Source organism: Haliotis rubra, unplaced genomic scaffold, assembly GCF_003918875.1.
Source record: "Haliotis rubra isolate DU_JTF1 unplaced genomic scaffold, ASM391887v1 Scf914, whole genome shotgun sequence".
In the NCBI taxonomy this organism is placed as follows: Eukaryota; Metazoa; Mollusca; class Gastropoda; order Lepetellida; family Haliotidae; genus Haliotis; species Haliotis rubra.
In genome coordinates, this window is record NW_025767651.1 from 1 (window position 1) to 27015 (window position 27015).

The window sequence follows — 27015 nt, forward strand, 5'->3', positions numbered from 1 at the left end:
AAGTCGAATTGGCAATTAACTGGAATATCTTCAATGATATGAATGAGTGAGTGAGTGAGTGAGAGTGAGTTTTACGCCGCTTTTAGCAATATTCCAGCAATATCATGACGCGGTAATACCAGAAATGGCTTCAATACATTGTACCCATTGTGGGAAATCAAACCTAGGGTCTTTGAAGTGACGGTGAGCAAAATACCTTTTAGCCAAATTTTGACAATAGGGTTGGGACTGGTAACTCCGGATACTCCCAGAACGGGTGGGTATTGAGTTGGACCCTCGGTAATTGCCTCAATACTCGACCCATCATGATCATGTGACTAATAGATTAAACAACGTGAATATGTTATTTTTTCATGATTTAAAGGTTATATTGAAGTCTGAAGATTACAGGACATAATTTACTGTCACTTCTTTCTGAATATAATTCATGGTTAAGTGATATTGAAAACTCGTACATTTTAGCTCTTGAGCTCGAAGAATATATTGCCATTTCTTGCAAATTTGATGTCAGGAATTAGCATGACGGTAGTATCCGGTAGGGTTGGAGTAATAGGGTGGGGTACCGGGTAAAAAATATGGACCCGCCCAACCTACTAGGCTACCCACCGCCTAACAATGATATTATCGGACCTATTTAAGTAACATCAGTCTACTCATACCACTTCAGGGCTGGTTCCTCTGGGCCTTGTTTTGTGAAAAAATGACTGACTGAGTTTGGTTTTAGCGCCCGCTTTTAGCAATATTCCAGCAACATCACGACGGGGACACCAGAAAAGGGCTTCACATTGTACCCATGTGGGGATTCGAACCCGGTCTTGCCGTTATGACGAGCGAACGCTTTAACCACTCAGGGCCCATCGCCTTATCTTTAGCATAATGACCCTACCGACAGTGATGTAGTGACCGATGTCCAGGTGCAACTATACTCACGCTTCCAGTTCTTGAATGCAGTCATTGTAATGTTTCCCGTGATCTCGCAAGTTACCACTGCCCCTCCACTGAGTGGGGACTCACATGACGGTTTCTCCCATGGTATCTGCCAACAACATCATCAACATAATAGCAACACATTGTACTGACAGGCAGTTCTCGGTAGTTGACGGACGATAGTAGATACATAGGAAATGTTTCAGTATAGATCAATAACTTAAAGCAATCAGTCAGACAACAAAAGGAAATTTCCTGCATGTATATTCGCTAAATTCAATTATCATCATCATCATTATCATCATCATCATCATCATCAATGAGGTTATACAAAGCAAGCGCATACCCTACAATACATCTTAGACCTCTAAGATCAGGGCCCGCTTCACAAAGCTCTCATCAGCCTAAGATCGTAACTTTCCTCGTGGGATCTTCTACTTCCTATTCTGTAACATTGAATTACGATTGTCGTAGGCTACGCAGAGCTTTGTGAAACAGGGGCCCTGGTAACCAGAATCATATGTTCTTGCCAATTTGCACAATCTTCAGATCATCATCATCATCATCATCATCATCATCATCATCATCAAAGGCTGTGGAAAAAACAACACATACCCTAATTCTCTCTCTGAGTGCCACCACCCATAAGCCTGCTGACGACAGGGGCATGTTGTAGTGTGGGGGTGAGATGGAGTTCTCGCGAGAACATGGCCCTGACTTGCTGCAGCTCATGAGGAAGGCTCCTCGAACCAGTTGTTCATCCTTGTCACCGAGGTGGGCCCTACAACACGAGGTACAGTTCACACAAATCCAGCTGCACACATGTCAAATGATATAATCATCACAGGACCTGACAACCTAATCCCCGTTTTAGTTGGCTCTATAGGGTGGGTTGTTTTGTTGTTTATACCCGCACTCAGCAATATTCCAGCTATGTGGCAGCGGCCTGTAAAAAATCAAGTCAGGACCAGCCAATCCAGTGATCAACAGCATAAGCGTCGATCTACACAATAGGGATACAATGACATATGTCAACCAAGTCAGACAGCCTGACCATCCAATCCCTTTAGTCGCCTCTTACGACAAGCATGGATTACTGAAGATCAATTCTAACCCCAGATCTTCACAGGTGGCTCTTTAGACCTGAACAAGCTGAGATATACCATATATCATAAAATCAATGTGAAAAAGGTGAGTATCCCTTTGTCAGGTGTTAACACCGAAATCTGGTGACTCTGCAGTTTACAGTCTTTGTTTTATCCCCTGAGCGCAAGGAGGTTAAAAGTCTTCATTTCTTCAGGTTGGGGCTGGAACCACTAACCCTCAGCTCTCAGGGCAAACACTCTATCCACTAGACCAAGGAGTAAGAGAGTGAGTTTATTTTTACGCCGATTTATTTAGCAATATTCCAGCAATATCACAGCAGGGGACACCAGAAATGGGCTTCACACATTGTACCCATGTGGGGAATCGAACCCAGATCCTCGGCGTGATGCGCGAAAGCTTTCACCACAAGGCTACCCGACCAAGGAGACAGTCACATTAACATGATGAAGACACAAGAAGGTGAGTGAGTGAGTTTAGTTTTACGTCAGTTTTAGCAATATTCCAGCAATATCATGGCGGGGGACACCAGAAATGGGCTTCACACATTGTACCCATGTGGGGACTCAACCCGGACCTTCGGCATGACAAGCGAATGCTTTAACCACTAGGCTACCCCACCGCCCTGTGAAGACACAAGTAAACATACCTGGACGAGCTCCCTGCTACTGACACCCTCAAACACCTCCAGGAGTCGGAGCTGTGCCTCTACAGTAGGACACTGACAGAATGCCTGACGTAGGATCCCAGCTAGACGTTTCTCTAGGGACTGCAAACATAAACATAACAAACTGATAACATGTGTTATCCTCTGCATGTAAACTATACACTTGTTGAAAATTAATCTGACTACAAAAATCACCTTCCTGTTTCAGTTTGCGAATGTTTGTTTGTTTAACCTTGCACTTCACAGTGTTCCTTGTATACGACAGTGACTTTGAATTTGTCGAACCTGGACCAAAATAATCCACTTATTGTCTGTCTTGTTTACGCCACACTCAGTATTATTCCAACCTGTGAAGATCCGGGTTAGAATTGATCTTCAGTAACCCATGCTTGTCGTTAGACGCGACTAATGGGATCGGGTGGTCAGGCTCTCGCTGATTTGGTAGATTCCATGTCATCAGTTCCCACTTGCACAGATCGATGCTCATGCTGTTGATCACTGGATTGTCTGGTCCAGGAGTTTCATTATTTAGACTCTATCCACCATATAGCTTGAATATTGCTGAGTGTGATGTAAAACTAAACTCACTCACTCACTCAGTATTATTCCAGCTATATGACAACAGTCTGTAAAAATTAATTGCGCCTGGACCAGACTCAGCTAGTGATTGATGTCAAGAGCATTGATCTGTGACACATGCATCAACCAACCCAGCGAGGCCTGACCACCGATCCCGTTAATGTACCCTCTTATGAAAACATGGGTTATCAAAGATGAATTCTAACACAGACCTTCATCTGAGATTCAAATCCTGCCCTGAGGAAGGGAGGCAAGTCTGTGACGGGTAATATCAAACAGCAGTTCTCTTTGAAAGCAATGTTCAAAGCGACACTATGTGAATTGAAAGAATGGTTCTCATTGGCCAGTATACTCTGGTGTTTGTTTTATATCTAGGAGCAGATTCTGCTTAGTGCTTGATATTTTCAAGGCCATAATTTGATTACTGAAGGCTATTTTTTCAGCTGTAAAGTATCAAAACCACAGCATAAAGTTGTACTAAAATATACATAAACTGAAAAAAGCAGATTCTGATTAAGCCCAGAAACTTGGTGCTTGGAGACTGTGCTATAGAAGATGACTTATTATTATTTATTATTATTTACTGTGCAACCATAAGATCATTCTCTCTTCCCACAGAGGTTACTTTTCATATCTTCCTACGAACCTCTGTTCTAATCACGGCCCTTCCATAGTGCGAGGAGTGTTCAGGATTCAGTGATTGGTTGCAATCAGATTTAGTTGTGCAATCAAGCGGCGTTGTTTCAAATGTGATCCTTCGCAAGGCCTGCGGTAATTTCTGTGCCGCCTGGGAAAACTAGAACCTCTTCCCCTGCACGATGCGCAAACGTTTCTTCTAGACAGAACTCAGTCATGTAATAGGGGATCAATGGCGTCTCCATCGCCCTCGTTGACAACGGACAAGCTAGCCATTAAATGCCTTGTGTGTCACATCAACACAAGTCCCGGCAGAGGGATATTTGTGGTTCCCACATTTGCTTGTATTAGTCAAGCTGGATCTAAGTGGATGTAACACGTGTTCTGATTGGATAGAAAGAAGGGAGATACTTCGTGTTGCGATTTTTTGTCGCTAGGGTATTTTACGAGAACCGTGAAATATGGCCATTTTAGGACAGAGGTTCGTAGGAAGATATGTCATGTAACCTCTGTGGGAAGAGAATGCCATAAGATGTTTTACCTTTACAACTGTCCTGAACTTGAAGAAGGACCTCTCAAACAACTGTGATCCATCTATGTTCAACACATTGTCAACAACAGAGAAGAACTCCTGCATGGCGTAGGTATATTTCTGGTGTATCTCCTTCACCATCGCATCCAGACTCAAGCTCCCAGCTCCGCCCACCTCCGCTGCCCCTGCCAGCAGTCGGAAGTGCCGCGTCGTCTCCACCAACTCCAGCACATCATTGCACCTGCCGCCAGAATGTAAGTGTTGGATAAGGGGCCGAGCATAATTTAAGGCTATAGTCCGTTCGGCTCAAAAGCGGACCGATGAATTGCAATCTAACTCGAAAACTAATAAACATAAAATACTCAATGAAACGCTGATCATAATGAAAGCGTCAGACCAACTCTGTAGAGTTTTTGCAGAATTTATGTCCTAAAATAAAAAAGTTGTTTAACAAACTATCATTAAAATATTGACACAGTTCACTATTTGTTCACGAGGAGTGAGTGCAGAGAAAGGACAGCCGGGTGTCGCGTGAGAAAGGATGGAGACGGCACAGCACAGATTAATGAATCAATAACTTTGTCAGCACTTGAGCACTTGCTTCTCTAACACCTGGCTGTCCCTTTCTCTGCACTCCTCCCTCGTAACAAATAGTGAACTGTGTCAATATTTTAATGATAGTTTGTTAAACAACTTTTTGAATTTTAGGACATAAATTCTGCAAACAAATCACAGAGTTGGTCTGAAGTTTTGATTATGATCGGCGTTTCATTGAGTATTACATGTTTATTAGTTTTTGAGTTAGATTGTAATTCATCGGTCCGCTTTTGAGCCAAATGCACTATAGGGGATGATGATGATTTTTATGGAGAAGCATCTACAATGTGAATGACCCCACTCCTCCACCCCCAAATTAATGCACAAAGTAAGTGACCCCCCTGCATGTCATGTACAAAATCAATGACCCCAGCCCCTAGTACATGTGTACAAAATTGGAGACACCCCACCCCCCAGAACAAAATGGGTAATCGCCCCTTCAAATCATCATCATCATCATCACCCAGCGATAAATTATGAACGATCCCTAAAACAAATTTGAGGGTTTTTATAAGTTTGAAGAGGGGAAGCAGAGATTCTTCAAAGCATTTTTATATCTCAGCACACCTGTATCGGTTTGACACCTTGGCTTCAGATACAAAGAATGTAAGTTCGACTTTCGTAAATAATGAATAATAAAAACGAAAAACATCGTAATTCTATAAATCATTTATATTTGTACAGTGATTTAAAACATGGTTGCATTTCTCTGATCAAAAATGTTTCAATCTGAGGATATTTCAACTAGTTCTAATCTGATGACAACTTGAAACAGATTTATTCAGTACTGAGGGACAAAACAACATATTCTGTAATGTTTGTTTGTTTGCTTGTTTGTTCCTCAAACATAAACCCTAATTCACTGACCTCTCCATGAAGCTGTTGAGAAGATCAAAGCATGGAGCGTTCCGGGGAGGCCAGGGACTGTCATTCCACAGGTCTTCCTCATCCAGGGACGCTGTGCTGGAGTGACTCTCCGAGTTCCGCAGTCCATATCGTGGAGTGTATGCATGGGGGCCATACATTTTAGTCGAGAACAGAGCCCCTTGGGGTCTTGCTGCACTGCAACAAGAAAAAAGTGATTGGTGAGGTGAGGTGAGGTGAAATTGGGTTTTACGTCGTGCTTGAGAATATTTCGCTCATATGACGATGTGCATGCGTGGGTATGTGTATGTGCGGCTGCTTGTACTAGCCCAGACTTAAGCTGGTTTTATAGTGCTAGCCCACTGAGATACCATGCCCCAGTGAAGCATGAATACCCCACTCAGACACATTATACTGACTCCGAGCCAACCAGTCCTTGTTGTACCCATTAATGCCGAGAGCCAGGCAGGGACCAACAAGTACCATATGTTAACGTCCTTTGGTATGACGCGGTCGGGGATCGAACCCGCGACCTTCTGCTCTCTGGGCGGACGCTCTAATACACCACGGAGGCGGTCAAAAACTGATTGGAAAGACCAATACTTCACTGCTGCCTTAACAAGTCTAAACTCTCACAAACTGAGAAAATGAAGGCTGTATGTCGCTTGCCGAATATATGGGATATATCAATTCATTCACTCTGAACAGATAATCTTATGTATTATTAACATTTTAGGTATTAACTAAACAATAAAGACATTTTTTTAACAATCTTACAGTCTTTCTGCGTTTTCAGCGATGTTCTGAGCGTTCAGGTCATCAGCTGTGTCCTTGAAGTCCAGGTAGGTTCCCCGGAACGCGGCACACACTCTCAATGCCTCCTTCAGCTTAGTGTAGGACTGAAAGGCAGCAGTAGGTAATTCTATACAGTGCAGTTCATAGGCACTATTCTGTGACTCGACATTATTTTCAGTAGAACTAAGTTATGGTATTTGGCTTTTTTACTAGCAAAACGCATTAGAGTGAAAGAGATTTCAGTGTTTACTAGCTGAAGTCACAGAAGTTAGAAGTGAAATGTGGTATATGCTTATTATTGTTATTAATGATGTCAAAGTAATATTGTACAGCAGCTTTGCTAGTATAATACATCATGAGGTAAGATTCTTCCATGACTATAAAATATTAGAGCACCTCTGAGGCTCTCTCATTATGTATCCCTTTCCTTCCCCCATCCCCTGCTACAGCTGTCACCATCCGAATGCTCCTCCTATTCGCCCCTAGACGCTCCCTCAGTATGGCCTCCCCCACCATGGCTATAACCACCACACTACCCAACCCACTCACCTCTAGTGGTTCCCTCAGTACATCCTCCCCCACCATGGCTATAACCACCACACTACCCCACCCACTCACCTCTAGTGGTTCTCTCAGTACATCCTCCCCCACCATGGCTATAACCACCACACTACCAAACCCACTCACCTCTAGTGGTTCTCTCAGTACATCCTCCCCCACCATGGCTATAACCACCACACTACCCCACCCACTCACCTCTGGTGGTTCTCTCAGTACATCCTCTCCCCACCATGGCTATAACCACCACACTACTCCCACCCACTCACCTCTAGTGGTTCTCTCAGTATGGTCTCCTCCCCACCATGGCTATAACCACCACACTATCCCACCCACTCACCTCCAGTGGTTCCCCTCAGTATGGCCTCCCCCCACCATGGCTATGCAACTTTCACCACACTACCCCACCCACTCACCTCTAGTGGTTCTCTCAGTACGTCCTCCCCACCCATGGCTATAACCACCACACTACCAAACCCACTCACCTCCTAGTGGTTCCCTCTCAGTACATCACCCCCACCATGGCTATAACCACCCACACTGCCCACCCACTCACCTCTAGTGGTTCTCTCAGTACGCCCTCCCCACCATGGCTATATAACCACCACACTATTAAACCCACTCACCTCTAGTGGTTCTCTCTAGTACATCCTCCCCCCACCATGGCTATAACCACCACACTACTCCCACCCACTCACCTCTAGTGGTTCTCTCAGTACATCCCCCACCATGGCTATAACCACCACACTACCAAACCCACTCACCTCTAGTGGTTCTTCTCAGTACAGTCCTCCCCCACCATGGCTATAACCACCACACTACCCCCACCACTCACCTCTCAGTGGTTCTCTCAGTACATCCTCCCCCTACCATGGCTATAACCACCCACACTACCCCACCCACTCACCTCTAGTGGTTCCCTCAGTATGGCCTCCCCCACCATGGCTATAACCACCATACTACCCCACCCACTCACCTCCAGTGGTTCCCTCAGTATGGCCTCCCCCACCATGGCTATAACCACCACACTACCCCACCCACTCACCTCTAGTGGTTCTCTCAGTACGTCCTCCTCCCCACCATGGCTATAACCACCACACTACCCACCCACTCACCTCTAGTGGTTCTCTCAGTACATCCTCCCCACCATGGCTATAACCACCACACTATCCCACCCACTCACCTCCAGTGGTTCCCTCAGTACCTCCTCCCCCACCATGGCTATAACCACCACACTACCCCACCCACTCACACCTAGACGCTCCCTTAGTATGGCCTCCCCCACCATGGCTATAACCACCACACTACCCCACCCACTCACCTCTAGTGGTTCCTCAGTATGGCCTCCCCCACCATGGCAAGTAACCACCACTACTACCCACTCACACCTACGGCTCCCTTTTAGTTGGCTCCCCCCACCATGGCTATTACCGCCATACTACCCCACCCACTCACACCTCTAGTGGTTCTCTCAGTACATCCTCCACCACCATGGCTATTACCACCGCACACTCCCAACCCACTCACCTCTGGTGGTTCCCTCAGTATGGCCTCCCCACCATGGCTATAACCACCACACTACCAAACCCACTCACACCTCTAGTGGTTCTCTTCTCAGTACATCCCTCCCCCACCATGGCTACTATAACCACCACACTACCCCCACCCACTCACCTCTAGTGGTTCCCTCAGTATGGCCTCCCCCACCATGGCTATAACCACCACACTACCCCCACCCACTCACCTCTGGTAGTGGTTCTCTCAAGCACGCCCTCCCCCACCATGGCTATAACCACCATACTACCCCCACCCACTCACCTCTAGTGGTTCTCTCTAGTACATCCTCCCACCACCATGGCTATTACCACCACACTGCCCCACCCACTCACCTCCAGTGGTTCTCTCAGTTTGTCCTCCTCCACCATGGCTATAACCACCACTACCCCACCCACTCACCTCCTAGTGGTTCTCTCAGTAATGCCCTCCCCCACCATGGCTATAACCACCATACTACCCCACCCACTCACCTCTAGTGGTTCTCTCTCAGTACATCCTCCCCACCATGGCTATAACCACCACACTACTCCCCACCCACTCACCCTCTAGAGGGTTCTCTCAGTACATCCTCCACCACCATGGCTATTACCACCACACTACCCAACCCACTCACCTCTAGTGGTTCTCTCAGTACATCCTCCCCACCATGGCTATAACCACCACACTACCCCACCCACTCACCTCTAGTGGTTCTCTCAGTACATCCTCCCCCACCATGGCTATAACCACCACACTACCCCACCCACTCACCTCCAGTGGTTCCCTCAGTACATCACCCCCACCATGGCTATAACCACCACACTACCCCCACCCACTCACCTCTAGTGGTTTCTCTCAGTACATCCTCCCCCACCATGGCTATAACCACCACACTACCCCACCCACTCACCTCTAGTGGTTCTCCTCAGCACGGTCCTCCCCACCATGGCTATAACCACCACACTACCCCCCCACCCACTCACCTCTAGTGGTTCTCTCAGTACATCCTCCCCCACCATGGCTATAACCACCATACTACCAAACCCACTCACCTCTAGTGGTTCTCTCAGTACGTCCTCCCCCACCATGGCTATAACCACCACACTACCCCACCCACTCACCTCTAGTGGTTCTCTCAGTACATCCTCCCCCACCATGGCTATAACCACCACACTACCCCACCCACTCACCTCCAGTGGTTCCCTCAGTACATCACCCCCACCATGGCTATAACCACCACACTACCCAACCCACTCACCTCTAGTGGTTCCCCAGTACATCACCCCCACCATGGCTATAACCCCACACTACCCCACCCACTCACCTCTAGTGGTTCCCTCAGTATGGCCTCCCCACCATGGCTATAACCACCACACTAGCAAACCCACTCACCTCTAGTGGTTCTCTCAGTACATCCTCCCCCACCATGGCTATAACCACCACACTACCCCACCCACTCACCTCTAGTGGTTCTCTCAGTACATCCTCCCCCACCATGGCTATAACCACCACACTGCCCCACCCACTCACCTCTAATGGTTCTCTCAGTACATCCTCTCCAACCATGGCTATGGCTCTGTGAACAACTTCATTTGACAGCAATCTGAGGAGGTTGTGGAACTTGTCTATCTGGTGGTAGTACCTTCAACAACAAACATCATGGGTGAAACAACAATAGGACACCTAAAACACTTCATATTTTATTATTGGGGCGCCGGGGTAGCCTAGTGGTTAAAGCGTTGGCTCGTCACGCCGAAGACCCGGGTTCGAATCCCCACATGGGTACAATGTGTGAAGCCCATTTCTGGTGTCCCCCGCCGTCATGTTGCTGGAATATTGCTAAAAGCGGCGTAAAACCAAAACTCAGTCCGTCAGTCAGTCATATTTTATTGATAATGCAATCTATTCTGTACTTACGTGGAGCTGCTCCACACAAGCTTGAGTACTGTCATTAGAGGTTTGAACAACACTAGCATCTGCCGTGGCTCTGTGGCAATGTGAAGTCTCTCAAACCACGGCCTCATTGTACTCAGGAACTTCAAGATCTTGTTAGTCTCGGCTACAGCCTGAAACAGGAGCAACCATGTATAGTCTGTTTGCGGTGAAAACGTACCGATGAATTTCACTTTAAACAAAAGTGTAAATCAAAAAAAGAGAAATTAAGATTGCGAATCCTCATAATTTTACCTTGCCATTTCAAAATTTAAATTTCAGATTTTTATTCAACTTCGGGTAAAAGTTGAGTAACAAACGATCATAGTTTCAAATCGGTATTATTCGTTTGTATTACAAGGGGGTATGCACATTAAATGAAACACCGAGAACAAGGAGGGTTGGTCTAAGTTAACGCTCATCACGTTCCGCAAGTGCATTTGTTTCACTGTTCCAACTACTGCGCTTACCCCCTTGTAATACATACCAATATAAGCGATTTGAAACAATGATCGTTTGTTAAACAACTTTTTCCTAAGTTGAATAAAAACCTAAGATTTAATTTTTGAATTGGCAAGGTAGAATTATGAGGATTCGCAATCTTAATTTCACTGTATTCGATTTACATTTTTGTTTAAAGTGAAATTCACCTGTACATTTTCACTGCAAACAGACTATAAGCAGCCATACATATATCAACATTGTCAGTGACCAATGGGGTAACAGGTAGCCCACTGAAGTGACCACTGCTTTAAATGATATCTGGCTAATGTCCATGGACATCTTTGAGCCATATCAGTTTGGGTCCAGAAGCTGAATCATTCCAACAAGAGTGCAACAGGATTTCTATCATCTGGATTGAAAACTATGGACACACTAGTTGAATTTTTAATCAAGAAATACAGTTCATTCTACCCCCATGTATAAAGAAATACAATACACTTTGGCCCTTAATTATTATAGTTAAAGTACAAGGATGCTTGTATTTCTTTTCTAAGATGCCAAATTTAATACACACAGGAATTAATCTAGGCAGAAAACAAACAGAAAAGGGACGGTGTCAATGACCTAAATTAACAATACTAATTCAGGGCTAATTGATGGGCTCTTCCAGTGGCGTGTCTGCCCCCCTTCGTTAAGATGCACATTGCAGTGAAAACAAATGATAAACAGTTTGAAGATGGTTTACGTTCAGGTTAAATATTACTTTAGTTACGTATATGCTTAAATTCTTCAAAGGCATTTAGAAGTTGGTGTAGTAATACAAGACAAATCTTATGGATAACAACTTCTTGATTTATTTTTCACAACGTTTCTGGGCTAGTTATTTGTCTTGTATTACGTATATGATTATCCTAACCCACATTGGGAAATGTGAATATCACACAAATGTAAGGTTTGAACAGTAAAATCCAGATGAAGTTGACTAATCACGCGACATTCCACCGATGCATTGTGAGACTGTGCACATAGGCTCAATCAGCGAACATTGCTGTATCACTGTTTAATTGTGATTCGAGCTGAGACATTTATCCGTCGACAAAAGTTAAACGCAACATGATGTTAGAGGAGTGAAGCAACTCAAAGCAGGAAACGGAGTGCTACGGAGTAGTTTGATGACAGCTGACATGCATTGTGACGTTGGTTACCAAAGGTACATTTGATTACAAGGGGGCAGACAAGAATGATGCAGTGAAGTCAAAACAGTGTGACGTAATACATAAAAGTATGCATGAAAGTGAAGCATCTTAGGGAGACAAATATGATCGGTGAACATAGAGATATTTTCTGGGTTACATCTTCTTTTTATTCTCGAGTACAACGTTTCAGGGCTTGTTCTGGCCCCATCATCAGGTAAAACTGAACAGTAACTGTTAACTCTGGCCATGACGTCACAATGCTTATGACGTCACAATGCTATGACGACGCAATACATGTGGTGGTCAATAGATACAGATGACATGGCTAATAGAATACATGTTATTATGAATATATAAGATGTCGTTTACTGCAAAATTAATGGATCAATTACAAAATTGTTGATTGATTTAGATTTAGAAATCAATCAAGCATCTAAATATGATCGGGTTGATCGTTTTCGTTGATCAGGTTATTGGGTATCTGACTGAATCTTTCATGGGTGGTTTGAATCCAGGCCATAATATGATTATGTTTCTAGGTGTATCGGCACCTTTACTGCTAAATGTAACCTAACCTAATCTGTTAAATATTCGAATAATGTCACCATTATACGGTGATATTTACCTTATTGATCTCCTTCCTCACACTGCTGAAGGAGTGGGCGTACTGGCTGTTGGCCTGCTCCAGGTTGTGTAGAATGTCCAGGGACATGTCAGAGTCCAGCTGGGTGTTGACAGAGTGGAGTCGGTCCAGGTGGTTCTCCCACATCTTCATCTCCTCCAAGGGGCCTGGCTCGTTGCCGAACTGATTCTGTAAGTCTGCTGTAGGATCATGCTTCAACACCACCTGGTTACAGATAAAACTGGTTTAGGCTGATAGCAAACTTGCTCACGGTGATGCGACCCATGAAGATCTGGGTTAGAATTGGTCTTCAGCAACCCATGCTTGTCATAATAAGACACGACTTATGGAATCATGCTCCTGATGTCAATCACTGGATTGTCTGGTCCAGACATAATTGTTTACAGATTTCAAAATCACTGTCTATAATGAATCCCAAATATCGAGAGTCAACTCTTGTTAATCCGACACTTGTGGTTGCATAGAAATATGTCGGATTAACGAGAATGTCGGATTAATGTATTTGTGTGAAAATATCAATGTTTACTAAATGTCATGATACTGTTGCATGCATATCAGAAAAGGTAGATCTAATTATCTTCATTGTATGTAAAAATATTCACATACCACCATGTCGTCGGTGTCAAGCAGCCAGTAAGGCACGCTGTAATTACCACTCACGTGTGATTGTTTGTTAACGGTCGGATTATCCCACCGATTGTGTTGATTGTCAGATTAACGAATGTTTTTACAACGTGTTTACAATAACAGGTTGCTAGATTGGTAAGTCGGAGTTGGAATGCAAGAATGTCGGACGAACAAGAGTAATTATCACTGTTTTAAATGGTTCACTAATTTTTTTGTCGGATTAACGTGATTGTCAGATTAATGAGTGTCGGATTAACGAGAGCTGACTTAATAACACTTTCATGAATAACTCACACACATGGTGCCTTATTTCATGACACTGAAAAAGTATAAATGTATAAAGATGTTATTTGACTATGATCCTATTGAATAAAACATAAGAACAGCAACTGACAGAATCAACAAAAACATAAAGAAATAAAGAGATATTTTCTTCTAGGAACTGTAGCTAACAGATTTCACTGAAGATGAATGGTTTTTCAAAACTTTGAAAGCATAATCCAAATAATTACAATCATTTCTATATTTTTTTAACTTTTAGCGAATAGTCTGTCAGTGTCCAAAACCTGCAAGCATGAAAATATTATTGTAACTACCTACAGTGTTATAAGCATCTCTATGATGGTGTGAATCGTGCCAGCCAGTTCTATGATGCTTACCCTGATCTGTTTGATCCAGTTGATGACTGTTGACTCCAGGACGTGTAGAACTGCTCCTCGTCTGTTTGGTGATGCTGCTGCCTCGGCCAGGACTTCTATAGACGGCATGTTCAGCACTATCTGACCCTGTGCAACACATTGTCCCTATTAAACCATTTGACAGTGACAGGGGTTGGATTTGTGACTTCGGTCATATACAGTGAACTCTGTCGAAACCAGACTTGAAAGGCACCAGATATTTAGAACAAGACAATTTTGGGCCAGTGCAATGCCCTAAAGCGATGTTAACACTAAGGTGATCGTAACTCCCATACTTTAACATACACTTATGACAGTCATAGCACTACGGTCACTTTGTGGAACGAGCCCCAGCCCCCTTTCCACAAAGAGATCTTAACACTAAGATGATCGTAACTCCCATACTTTAACACAGACTTATTACAGTCATAGTGCTATGATCGCTTTGTGGATAGCCCCAGCCCCCTTTCCACAAAGAGATCTTAACACTAAGATGATCGTAACTCCCATACTTTATCACAGACTTATTACAGTCATAGTGCTACAATCGCTTTGTGGAACGAGCCCCAGCCCCCTTTCCACAAAGGAATCTTAACATTAAGGTGGTCGTAACTCCCATACTTTAACATAGACTTATTACAGTCATAGCGCCATGATCGCTTTGTGGAACGAGTCCCAGCCCCCTTTCCACAAAGCTATCTTAACATTAAGGTGATCGTAACTCCCATACTTTAACATAGACTTATTACAGTCATAGGGCTATGATCGCTTTGTGGAACGAGTCCCAGCCCCCTTTCCACAAAGCTATCTTAACACTAAGGTGATCTTAACTCCCATACTTTATCACAGACTTATTACAGTCATAGCGCTACGATCGCTTTGCGGAACGAGCCCCAGCCCCCTTTCCACAAAGAGATCTTAACACTAAGAAGATCGTAACTCCCATACTTTAACATAGACTTATTACAGTCATAGCACTACAGTCACTTTGTGGAACGAGCCCCAGCCCCTTTCCACAAAGCGATGTTAACACTAAGGTGGTCGTAACTCCCATACTTTAACATAGACTTATTACAGTCATAGAGCTACGATTGCTTTGTGGAACGAGCCCCAGCCCCCTGTCCACAAAGCGATCTTAACACTACTTAAACATAACTAAGGTGATCGTAACTCCCATACTAAAACAACACTAAGGTGATCGTAACACCCATACTTCAAAATCAGAAAGGTGATCGTAACTTCCATGCTTGAACATAGGCTTATGATCATCATAATGTTAAGATTGCTTGGAACACAGTCCCTGACCATGCTGTCCACAGACTGGCTTACCCTGACATGACCCTGTGTGACCTCCACTGCTGCCATTAGCCTATGCAAGATATCCATGATCTTGTCCCCGTTGATACCGGCCTCCATGACACTGGGTTGGTTGGTGCCCAGTAAAGGCAGGTACACCTCTCTAATAGTGAGTTCCAGGTGCTCCAGGGGCACATTGTTACAGTCCATATAAAACACTTCTTGATCTGCAAAAAAATATTTGATTGTAAATTGAGTGAAATACGTTGGAAAGGTAGGCTAACCTAAAATTTGTTTCTAAAGAATTATTAATTTTTAAATATCTGTTTTAGCTGATTTCAAGTTGAAGTACCAGAGAGCATATGTCATGGACACTCTGATAGACGCACTGAGCAAAAGTAAAAATGAACCACAAAGGTTGGTTGGTGGTGGTCTGTAAATAATCGAGTCTGGACCAGACAATCAAGTGATCAACAGCATGAGCAATTGGGATACGATGTCGTGTCAACTACGGCAGCAGGCCTGACCACCCGATCCCATTAGTTGCCTCTTACGACAAGCATGGGTTATGGAAGACCAATTCTAACCCTGATCCTTTGTGACTGACTGACTGACTGAGTTTAGTTTTACGCCGCTTTTAGCAATATTCAAGCAATATCACGGCGGGGGACACCAGAAATGGGCTTAACACATTGTGCCCATGTGGGGAATCGAACCCGGGTCTTCGGCGTGACGAGCCAACGCTTTAACCACTAGGCTACCCCACCGCGCCCTGATCCTTTGTGAACCTCACAGGATAGCAACATTGATAATATTTCAGGGATGTGTATATATATATATACTAAATTTATTCATAACCAATGAAGACATATATATATGGTTGCCATACAGCAGCGAGTGAGTAGGTATGGTTTTTGGCAAGATTCCAGCAATATCAAGGTAGGGGACACCAGAACTGGGTTCCACACACTGGACCCAAGTAGGGAATCGAACCCAGGTCATTGCCGAGTGAACACTTCAACCACTAGGCTACCCCAGCACTCAATGACAGCAACAAAAGCAGGGTTCCACGTGTCCACATTATGTACTAATGGTACATTTCGAAGGCAAACTGGTCGTGAATGATCCATCAGTGGAACTGAGGTCCTTTAGTATGTTGCCAATTGGAAACGGCCTGAGGTTGAGCTTGAAGTCCACGCTTCTCATTTATGCAGGGGTGGAAATAACTTTAAAATTGCTAGTGTACTTCGGTACAGTGGCACATGTAAAATCACTTGCCCTGATAATTTTTCCACTATACCGGCCGTTTTCTTGTTGATTTTTTAAATGAACAACATAATTAATATTGGAAAGTCAACTGGACACCGGTACAGTGTGATATACAAATTTGCTTGCCCGACAGAAAAAACCACTGGACCCGGGCATCGGGCAATGGGTTATTTCCACCCCTGTTATGTTTGACCAGAAAATCTGCTCATTGTTGTCTTTGTGTATTTGTTTATTATGTACTGTATTACCAACTAAAGACGTCTTAATTTTGTGCAAGTACCCCTGTTGACAATGATGGATGCAATGATGGTTTGCTGCTATGGGATCTGAAAGCAGGGTTTGGTTTGGTTTGTCTGTTTGTCTGCACTCAGCAATATTCCAATATGGCAGCAGTCTGTAAATAATCAAGTTTGGACCAGACAATCCAGTGATCAACATCATGAGCATCGACCTACAATTAGTCCAAAGTTGGGATATGATGACATGTGTCAACCAAGCCATCGAGACCACCTGATCCCATAAGTCGACTCTTACGACAAGCATGGGTTGCTAAAGACCAATTCTAATCCGAATCTTCATGGGTTCTGAAAGCAAGGGACCACCTCCGTGGTGTAGTGGTTAGAGCGTCCGCCTGCCGAGAGAGCGGAAGGTCTTGGGTTTGATCCCCGGCCGCCTCATACCAAAAGACGTTAAAATATGGTACTTGTTGGTCCCTGCCTGGCGCTCGGCATTAATGGTTACATCAAGGACTGATCGGCTCAGAGTCAGTATAATATGTCTGAGTGGGGTATTAATGCTTCACTGCGGCATGGTATCTCAGTGGGCTAGCACTATAAAACCAGCTTCAGTCTGGGCTAGTACAAGCAGCCGCACATACACATACACACACATGCACATCGTCATATGAGCAAAATATTCTCAAGCACGACGTTAAACCCAAATTCACCACACCTCTGAAAACAAGGGCTATCTAAGTCTCACATTATAATAACACATAATATTTCATATTTTAAATAATCTCTTGATTTTCCCATTCTATTTGGAAATACTCCTGTTCTACATCTAATCAACTTGACATACTTACCCATGTTATCTTTGGTGAGTTTGGTTCCAGGATTGCACTTGAGGAAGAATATTGATTTGGATTTGAGGTCATGTGGAGGTTGCAGCGCAGCTGTAAACTGTCGCATCGGGCGCACGTAAACAAACAGCTTCTTGATGTCTTCATTGTTGATAAACTCATAGAAAGCAAGTCTGAAATAAATGGATATTATAGGATTCATTAATAGAAAAATAAACAGAATTGACTTTTTTGCATCCCATTTCATCTTAGTGTCTATCATTGTCACAATTGTGATTAGGATTTACTGCACTGCTTTCCATTTTTCATGCTGTGCAATGCACCATTCAGCATTGTTCCAAAGATAAGATAGATGTCAAGTCTTGACTAGACAGTCCTGGGATTGAAATCATGAGCATAGATCAATGCACAGAGCTCCAGATAAGATTTAGCTAATGTGGGTACTGTACCCACTGTATTTTTTTGGAGTGGGTATTATGAATGTTGAGTGGGTATTTCATTTTCCGTTACCCACTGCTTTGAAATATGTGCATATTTCAGTCATTTTACTCACCTAAGTATTATGTCATTGAGTAAGTTTACTAAGCAGGTATGTTCTGCCTTATGTCATACCTACTCAAAACCAACTTAAATATAAGGGAAATGATTTCATAAAAAATCAGTCATCCTATACTGACAGTACAACACTAGTCCTATACTAACAGTACAACTTGATAGCAATCGATGTCTTTTTCATTACGCAAGCGATTTTTATAAATATATTCCGTACGCATTTGTTTTAAACTCTTGGCGTATCTAACAGTGTAAATGCGTAATTGGTACGCAACAATTATTTTTCAATGCGTAATTGGAAATTTTCTATGCGTATTTTACCTGGATATGCAGCTTATCTTGGCCTCTGATGCAATAAGAATACAATAAATAACATGCATCAACTAAGGAAGTGAGCATCACCATTTGATCCTGTAAATTTTTTTCTTGCAAGGAACACTGAAGACCAAACCTATCCCGGATCTTCATAGGAAGGGGGTTGCATGGGCGGCATATATTTTCTGCCATGGCTATAATTTGGAGTCATTTAACAGTTTTCCTTAAAAGTTTAAGCCGACAAGATAAAATACAGAACAATCCTGAATGTTACAGACTGCAACATTTGCTACTGGTCTACTTTTTAGTCCAGAAAACTCTTGTTCAGTTCAGGTGATAAAGACCACTGGGGTAGCCTGGTGGTTACAGCGTTCGCTTGTCACACCGAAGAACCGGGTTCGAATCCCCACATGGGTACAATGTGTGATGTCTATTTCTGGTGTCCCCCACCATGATTTTGCTGGAATATTGCTAAAAGCGGCATAAAACCATACTTACTCACTCAGATGATAAATACTAGGTGATAACACTGAAATGCACTGAATATGATGCTTAGAGCCAAGTTTGTGTAAGCAGATTAAAACCATTTTGGCAAAGACTGACATTAAGTTTCTAGACACACACTATAGTACTGTTGGAAATAGAAAAAAACTGTATTTTCTCATTTATCTCTACAATTTATGTAGTTGATATGTGAAAGTGTGAAATATCTGTTAAACTAAGTTCGGCCTAACTACAGTCTCAGTGGTAGGGAGATAGGAAACGGAGAAAAAGGACTTTACTGAGGGGAAATTAGTGCAGAAATGAGCAATGCGGTTTTATTCTAAGTTCAAAAAGACTTATTTGGAACAGACCATGGCTTTATGCAAATTAGTGTGCGACGATATTGTATTACAAAGGTCACTTTTTAAATGCCCAATTTGAAATTAGGACGAGATTCATTATAAACGATAGCTGACGTGTACAAAAAATAATAACTTTTATGTCGAAACTATTAAGGATGTAGCTACCATGCAGTCTCACTGTCACTATAAAAAGAAACAGATAGGAGGGGTCGCCTCAAAAGCAAAACCTGGGGTTGGGCTTGGGGATAGAGATATCAGCTAAGATAAGATAATCCTTTAGGGCAATTATACTGGGGAGGTACACGGCACGTCATAACAATTTACAAATAATATCCAGTCCTGTCGATCTTCGGGTGGTCATGCCATCTATATACTACGACGCGTTTCTATGGTTTTTGGGTATCATACTCTCTTACATATCTCAACATAAACTTTATGAAAGAAAGACACGTAAGATGTTAATCAGTAGATGAGACATAGTCAACACACATGAAAAAGCACAAAATATTTTTGAGATGACCCCTTGTGCCTGTAGGCAGCACATGCATTTCATGCCAGGTGAGTCGACGGTCCATCGTCATACCTGGCAGAGCGACCTAATTGCCATCTATAGTCTGATCTATTGTTTTCAGCAGTTATTCGTATTTTTTCTAAGTGTTGGCCGATTTTACGAGTAAACATGCTTTTCTGGATATCGTATTACGCATCCAACTGAACGCCCAGTTAGGCCGAAGTGGGTTATTTCAACATATGCTATTTGCAATTGTGTCAATTTTAGGGATACAGAGTAACAGCCTAAAAACAGTTTTTTTCTATTTCCGACAGATAATCAGCGCTCAGTAATCGATCAATAATCAATGGTAATCATAAACCCACCACAAAACTCATATGGGAAATAACGGGACACAATCATGTGACATTGTGTAAACAAAACAGGCACCGATTAATACTACAATCAATATGATCAAGGATATTTCCTCTTGAGACACTCACACAAATATTTTGTTCATATTGCAGTTTTACAAGTAACCAAACTGCAGTTGTCAGGTTTTGATTCAATAAACATACTTTCTAAAGTTTAATTTGACGTTTAAATTTTTATGAATATTAATTAGTCACAATGCAAGTGATATCGGTTGATTGACCAATTATTCGTTCAATTGTTCCAGCCCTATTACAGAACACGCCATAACTGGAGCGCAATGTTCGAAATTCATTTTGAGTATCAGTGAAATCATGACTATTGCATTACTTAAGTACATTTAAGAATTGAATGTCAGTTTGTGTGTTTGCACTGAAAAATGAACGATGTCAAAGCGGTGTTCAAACTCGTGTGAACGAGCGAGTTTACGAGCGAGTTTACACGCGAGCTTTGAACAACGCTTTGACATCATTCATTTTCAGTGCAATACACAAACTGACATTCAATTCTTATAATTTCGCGACTTTGAAGTTTACACATACACGCTTTTCCACCCACTTGTAGATGATCATTGTTTAGTGTGTTTTAATACCTGTAAAATGTTGTAATGCCATTCGGTTCAAGAACGACGTATTGCAGCGATGTTTGTATACACAGCGATTTTCTTTTACACATGTATCCCAACCCTTGAAGAAATAGTTCTCAAAGTATTCGATCTTTAAAATATAACAACAAATTCATTATGAGGTTTTGAAACCTGCTTTAATAAGTATAATCAATAACAGTATCAAACAGAAACAAATATCAGAAGCAATAACAATACCATTTTAACAAACTGGCATTGTACCTTTTCACTTGTAAATACCTTGTTTGACCGCAGTAATAATACACTGACCGACTTCGAAGTTGTGCGCGTGGCGAATAGGAAACAGATCTTGTTGTATTCTATTTATTTGTGATTGTTTATTGTGAAATTTATTGAGCAGTTGTTAAACAGACCTCGGGCAGAAAACCGCGGATGAACCCCGCAAACTCGCGAGACATTAAACTCCTGTGAAAAGGAACAATGTTCGGCAATCCGTTTGGTAGTGACATTGCCAAACTTGGGGTGACTTGAAACAGGTTCGTTCGCGAAATTGGTATCACCAATTATTGGGGGTCCTTGAAACCGAAGCGAAAAACGTTCACACACGTATGAACGGTGTTTACATAAGTATGAACGATTAGAGGGGTTCAAGAGTAATGAACCTTGAAATTTAGATCACATGACCGCTCTCTCAACCAACCAACGTTCGGGAATCTGTGTAAACTTGAAAGCACGAAATTATATCAACTAAATGTTTCAACTTGAGCAATTGCATACAATTCTTGTCATTTATTCCCTATATTTTTACCATAAAGTATTCATGAATACATATTCATATTTGTTACTTTATATCAGGAACACATATTGTATTCACCTCATAGTGTATTCATCGCAGCCCTATTCTGCACCAAAAACACTATATTACCTCACAAATAAAGTACTACAGTTATGTTGGTGACAGGTTACAGAGGTTTTATGGCTGCAGGTGTCACTTAAGCAATACATGGAACAACTTCAGTAAAACATGGGAGGAATATATGGATTTGAATTGCTAAAAAAGTATTGAGACCTCTAACATGAGTGAGTAATGATGATTTACCTGTTTTACTTGTTTTAAAGCGTTTGCTCGTCACAATGAAGACCTGTTTTACCTGTTTTACCTGTTTTAGAGTTTTACCTGATGATGGGGCCAGAACATGCCCTGAAACATTGTACTCAAGAATATAAAGAAGATGTAACCCAGAAAAATCTCTATGTTCATGAGTGATTTTAGTTTTACGCCGCACTCAGCAATATTCCAGCTATATGGCTGCGGTCTGTAAATAATTGAGTCTGGAAAAGACAATCCAGTGGTCAACAGCACGAGCATTGATCTACGCAACTGGGATACAATGACATGTGTCAGCCAAGTCAGCGAGACCACCCAATCCCGTTAGTCGCCTCTTACAACAAGCATGGGTTACTGAAGGTCAATTCTAACTTGGATCTTCACGGGTGCTTTAACATGAGGGAAACTGACATGGGCTAGGGTGAATTTTTATCCTTGTGATATGAAAATGTATTATTGTTACACTACTGGTTAGAATGAACAAATACATTATTCCTCTGCATTAAACATCTTATATCTGGCTAACAGAGTTATTTGTAGGAAATCACATCCAACATGCAGAATTCCTGCATCACGCTTAGCCTTTTTATCTAAAGATCTAACAATGCTACTAACCCTTCCTAGTCGGTACAATGTAATGTGGTGGCACGTGGTCCTGTGCACAAAGCTCAGGTCACGAATCAGTTGAAGTTAAGCAACGTCGAGCTCGGACAATCCTTGGATGGGTGACCGTGTTTGGCAGCTTGACTACTGAGAGTTTTCTAGGACTTCAGTCCTGCCCCACAACGAAGCACATGTGATACATGTGGTCTCACCTTAGGCAAGTGCCTCTGTTCACCCAGCAGAAAATGGGTACCCGGTTGGATAAAGTCATGTGACTATAACCTTCTAGCGACTAACAGGCAGCTTGGGTTATCCGGGGTAATAAGAATCAGATTCTGATTAAGCGCCGCGAGCAATCACTTGGTGTTTGGAGACTGTGCGCTATAGAGGATGACTTATTATTATTATTAATGTTGTGATACATATACACACGTGTAAACATGAACATGGTCTGAAGAAATATTTGCAGCACAAAAGTGGAATATATCTGACAAAAAACTACAGGAAAGGTACTGGCTAGCGAACAGTTATCGCCGCGTAACAGTTATCGCCAATACATAAGTATCACACATGCGCAGTTCCGATCAATTACAATTCCGGGTTTTTTTCCCCATGGTATTTGACAACAATAAAGGACAGCAAAAGAAAATTCTTCACGGTAAGTAACATAATAGAAAAATTAAAGATTAACTTATGAACCCTATAAAAACAATTTAGCTTATTCAGGGGTAAGTCCCACGACCTATATAATAGCAAGTTCAAGTTCACAAGTCATTAATTGTTCATTCCCTATCAATCTACTGTAAAAGAAACACTCAAATAGTCACACAATCAAATATTCGAGGTTACTGTATGATATAAATATATATTATTTCATGAATGGCATGAGAAATTCGGAATGGCGATGACTGTTTGAGTTAGTTGTGAGAAAATATCTATTTCTACTGCCATGATTCCCTTCCGGCTCGTTATATAAAAACATGATCAGCGGCAGTGAACGGCTAGACACATCGGTGAATAGCTAATGAAGTATCATAATTAATTCTGTTCCATTAATTTAACAATCGGCAGAGTAATTTTGAAAATACCGCTAAAATATGGCGATAACTGTTCGGCAGCCAGTACTGTGTGAATAGTACCTGTTGTCATCATTGAGGAAAAGGTTTTTCAGTTCTTCATTCCTGGGCCTGAGAGATGAACTGATACGAGTCTCAAGCCAGCGTAGTCTTTCATCCATCTTGGAACTGACTTGTGGTAGCTTATCTTGTTTGTATAAATCTGTGAAAGAAATGAAAATAAAAACCAACTTAATACATTGATAATAAACAGGTCAAGTATGATTACACAATCGTGTGATATGCTGTTACATAGAACTCGGTAAGATTTCCGCTCAGATCCCACCTAACTTATCAGATGAGGAATATAGATTCAGTTGATATGATCTGAATATAAATTTAAGGGGGGACACTGGCGGAAGTCTTTCCTAGAACCCTCACTTGCTGAGATTTCAACACAGTTAAAAACAAATATGACAAGGGTCCTATGTTTTATTCAATTCCAATTCCATGGCAACAAAAACTCTTTGCATATTCAGTGTGATTCTATGTGTGATGTGAAATAGCAAATTTTCTCTAGTGTTTTACACATTCATGTTTTCCTGTTCATTGATGATGTGATATCGTGAACACATATTTCTACTCCTGATAAAAATATACTTATTGCATTAGAAAAATAACTTTGTGTTGAAATAAAAACAAATGAAATTACTCTGGAATTACTCTGGAATGTACTGCAGTTTCATTCATGTAGCATATTGAATAATTTATATACAAATCAGTGTTTCCTCATTCCATGTAAGTCAAAGATACACAACTTCTTTCGAAGATAAGGCTCTCTACAAGAACTTGAATGAACAAAATCAGAAATTAACTTCACGAAAGAGAGAAATATCGTCTTCACCAGCCCAAATAGAACTAATTGCATGAAATGAATAGCATAACAAATACTAATAACTCAAAATTCTACCTGTGTGGTCGCGTCCCAAGATTTGTAGAACACGACAAGAAGTTTACATTTCTGCAGAAAGAGGAATATTTTGTGGAAACTGTTGTCTGGCATCAAAGAAATTAAATTACTTTCAATAAATCAAGTAAAAAGACAATACCGTATATTGTTGTCAGTCTTTTGCGTTCTCCCGAGGTGTACACTAACTAAATTCCTCAACGCACATTTGTGTTGTCTGCTACCGCGTTAACAGGCCGCCATATTGTTTGTGTGTTGCTAGAGATGTTCGAGTGTTTCCGGTAACTACCGTGTCTCCGTGAAATTCTTAAACATTAACAGAAATGTTCAAACTACAAACTGTCGTCATACTTTATGAATGCAATATCTAGTAAGTATGAAAAATACAAAACCGAGGTGGGAAATAAGAATTTTTTTTCTGTGAACACACCGGGATTAACCGAACGCACCTGTTTGAACGGATCAAAACGGACCGTTGCCAAAATGGTCCGTTAAAACGGTTATTTGTTTCGGATGATAAGTTTTTCTTAGGAAAAATCAGTTTCATATCATTCGGGGTCACTCATTTATGTAACATTATCCGCTCGAGATGTTCTATATTATGAAAACGGATACTAGTCAATATAGTCAGGCAATGTAATCAAAACGTCACATTTTCTCAATAAAACCAGGGATACTCTCTCTACCTTATATTGTCTCCCTAGTAAAAGTGAAACACCAAAGTGAACATAATGCCAACTTCATTTTATACTCATTAATGTTATAATCTACTCATATAGAATGCGTACAAATAGCAACTCTGGAGAGAGTACCATATTTTACTTTGTTCAGTCATTGTAGAAACACAACGTTTTAGGATTCAGGGACGGTGGAATAGCCTAATAGTTAAAGCATTCGCTCGTCACGCTGAAGACCCGGGTTCAATTCCCCACATGGGTACAATGTTTGAAGCCCATTTCTGGTGTCCAGCACCTTGATATTGCTGTATTATTGCTAAAAGCGGTGTAAAACCCAACTCACCCACTCAAGATCTATATTTTTTCTTAGGGTTATTCTTATTCTTTTTATCATTTCGTTCCGTTCTTACAAAAGCTTGTAAATAAGCCAAATATTATGCATACGAACCATCGAAAAATGTCCCATAAGCAATATTGACAACATTGTTTAAATATTGACGTGTACTAGCATGCTTTAAACTATGGTTTTATTTACATTTTATATGCACCGGTTAGGAGGGTTATTCTGAACAAATATGGGAAGATAATTTCTTGACAGCAGTATGGAAGTGAAGAAAGCTTGTCCCGAATCAGGACAACTGGACACTGCCCAGAAGTATATCTTGTCCGTTCGTTGGTGTATATAATCGAGTCTGGACCAGACAATCCAGTGATCAAAAGTATGAACATTGATCTACGCAACTGGCATACGATGACATGTGTCAACAAGGTCAGGGGAGACTGACAACCCGATCCCGTTAGTCACCTCTCACAACAAGCATGGGTTACTGTAGATCAACTCTAACTCGGATCTTCACTGGTCTTATACCAATGTGGAAAATTGAATGCGGACCTCAGCGTGACGAACGAACGCTTTAACCACGAGACTTTCCATATAAATATCAGAGTAAAGTCAATTTAGCGCCAAAACCCGTATGGTTGTGTATTACATTTCCAAACTGTGATAAACATAAGATAGTTTTGTCTAAATATACATTCACAGAGAATTGTTGATAATGTTCACCTGAAAGTGTTTTTATGTCCAAAGAACTTCACGGAAGTGCTCGTGATTAGTGCAAACACGGACAATCTGAAATACTAGTTTACACTACAAATATTGAAACAAAACTAAAATGTTGAAACATTTTTAAATCGACCAAACTATCATGATGTTATTTTACAAAACCTTCATTCAAAGTGTGATAACCTTATATTTCGTGAGTTGGTTCGGGAACCTGTCTGTCCAGAATAAAAACAAACTCTCAAAAATCGCAAACACTGCGTCTAAAATTATTGGGCTTCCTATCGAAAGTATCGGCAGTTGTTATGACCGGCAATTTTCAAAAAGGCAAACAAAACTTTAAGTGATCCTACTCACATACTCTT

General features: G+C 41.8%; 1 protein-coding gene across 1 annotated transcript; it reads right to left on the reverse strand.

The window, feature by feature from the left end:
- Window positions 1-930: 930 nt before the first annotated feature.
- On the reverse strand, window positions 931-24163 carry LOC124264208 (dynein beta chain, flagellar outer arm-like; the record flags this gene model as incomplete). The annotated part of the gene is made up of 15 exons (XM_046698946.1): window positions 24031-24163; window positions 17964-18133; window positions 15644-15837; window positions 14297-14422; window positions 12993-13214; window positions 10713-10861; window positions 10326-10437; window positions 8717-8770; window positions 6684-6805; window positions 5910-6104; window positions 4455-4686; window positions 2681-2800; window positions 2174-2190; window positions 1543-1708; window positions 931-1036 (listed from the first exon to the last, which is right to left on the reverse strand). Coding segments are annotated over exons 1-15 (2083 nt in total), but the record flags the coding sequence as incomplete, so codon positions are not given.
- Between the last annotated feature and the right edge of the window lie 2852 nt (window positions 24164-27015).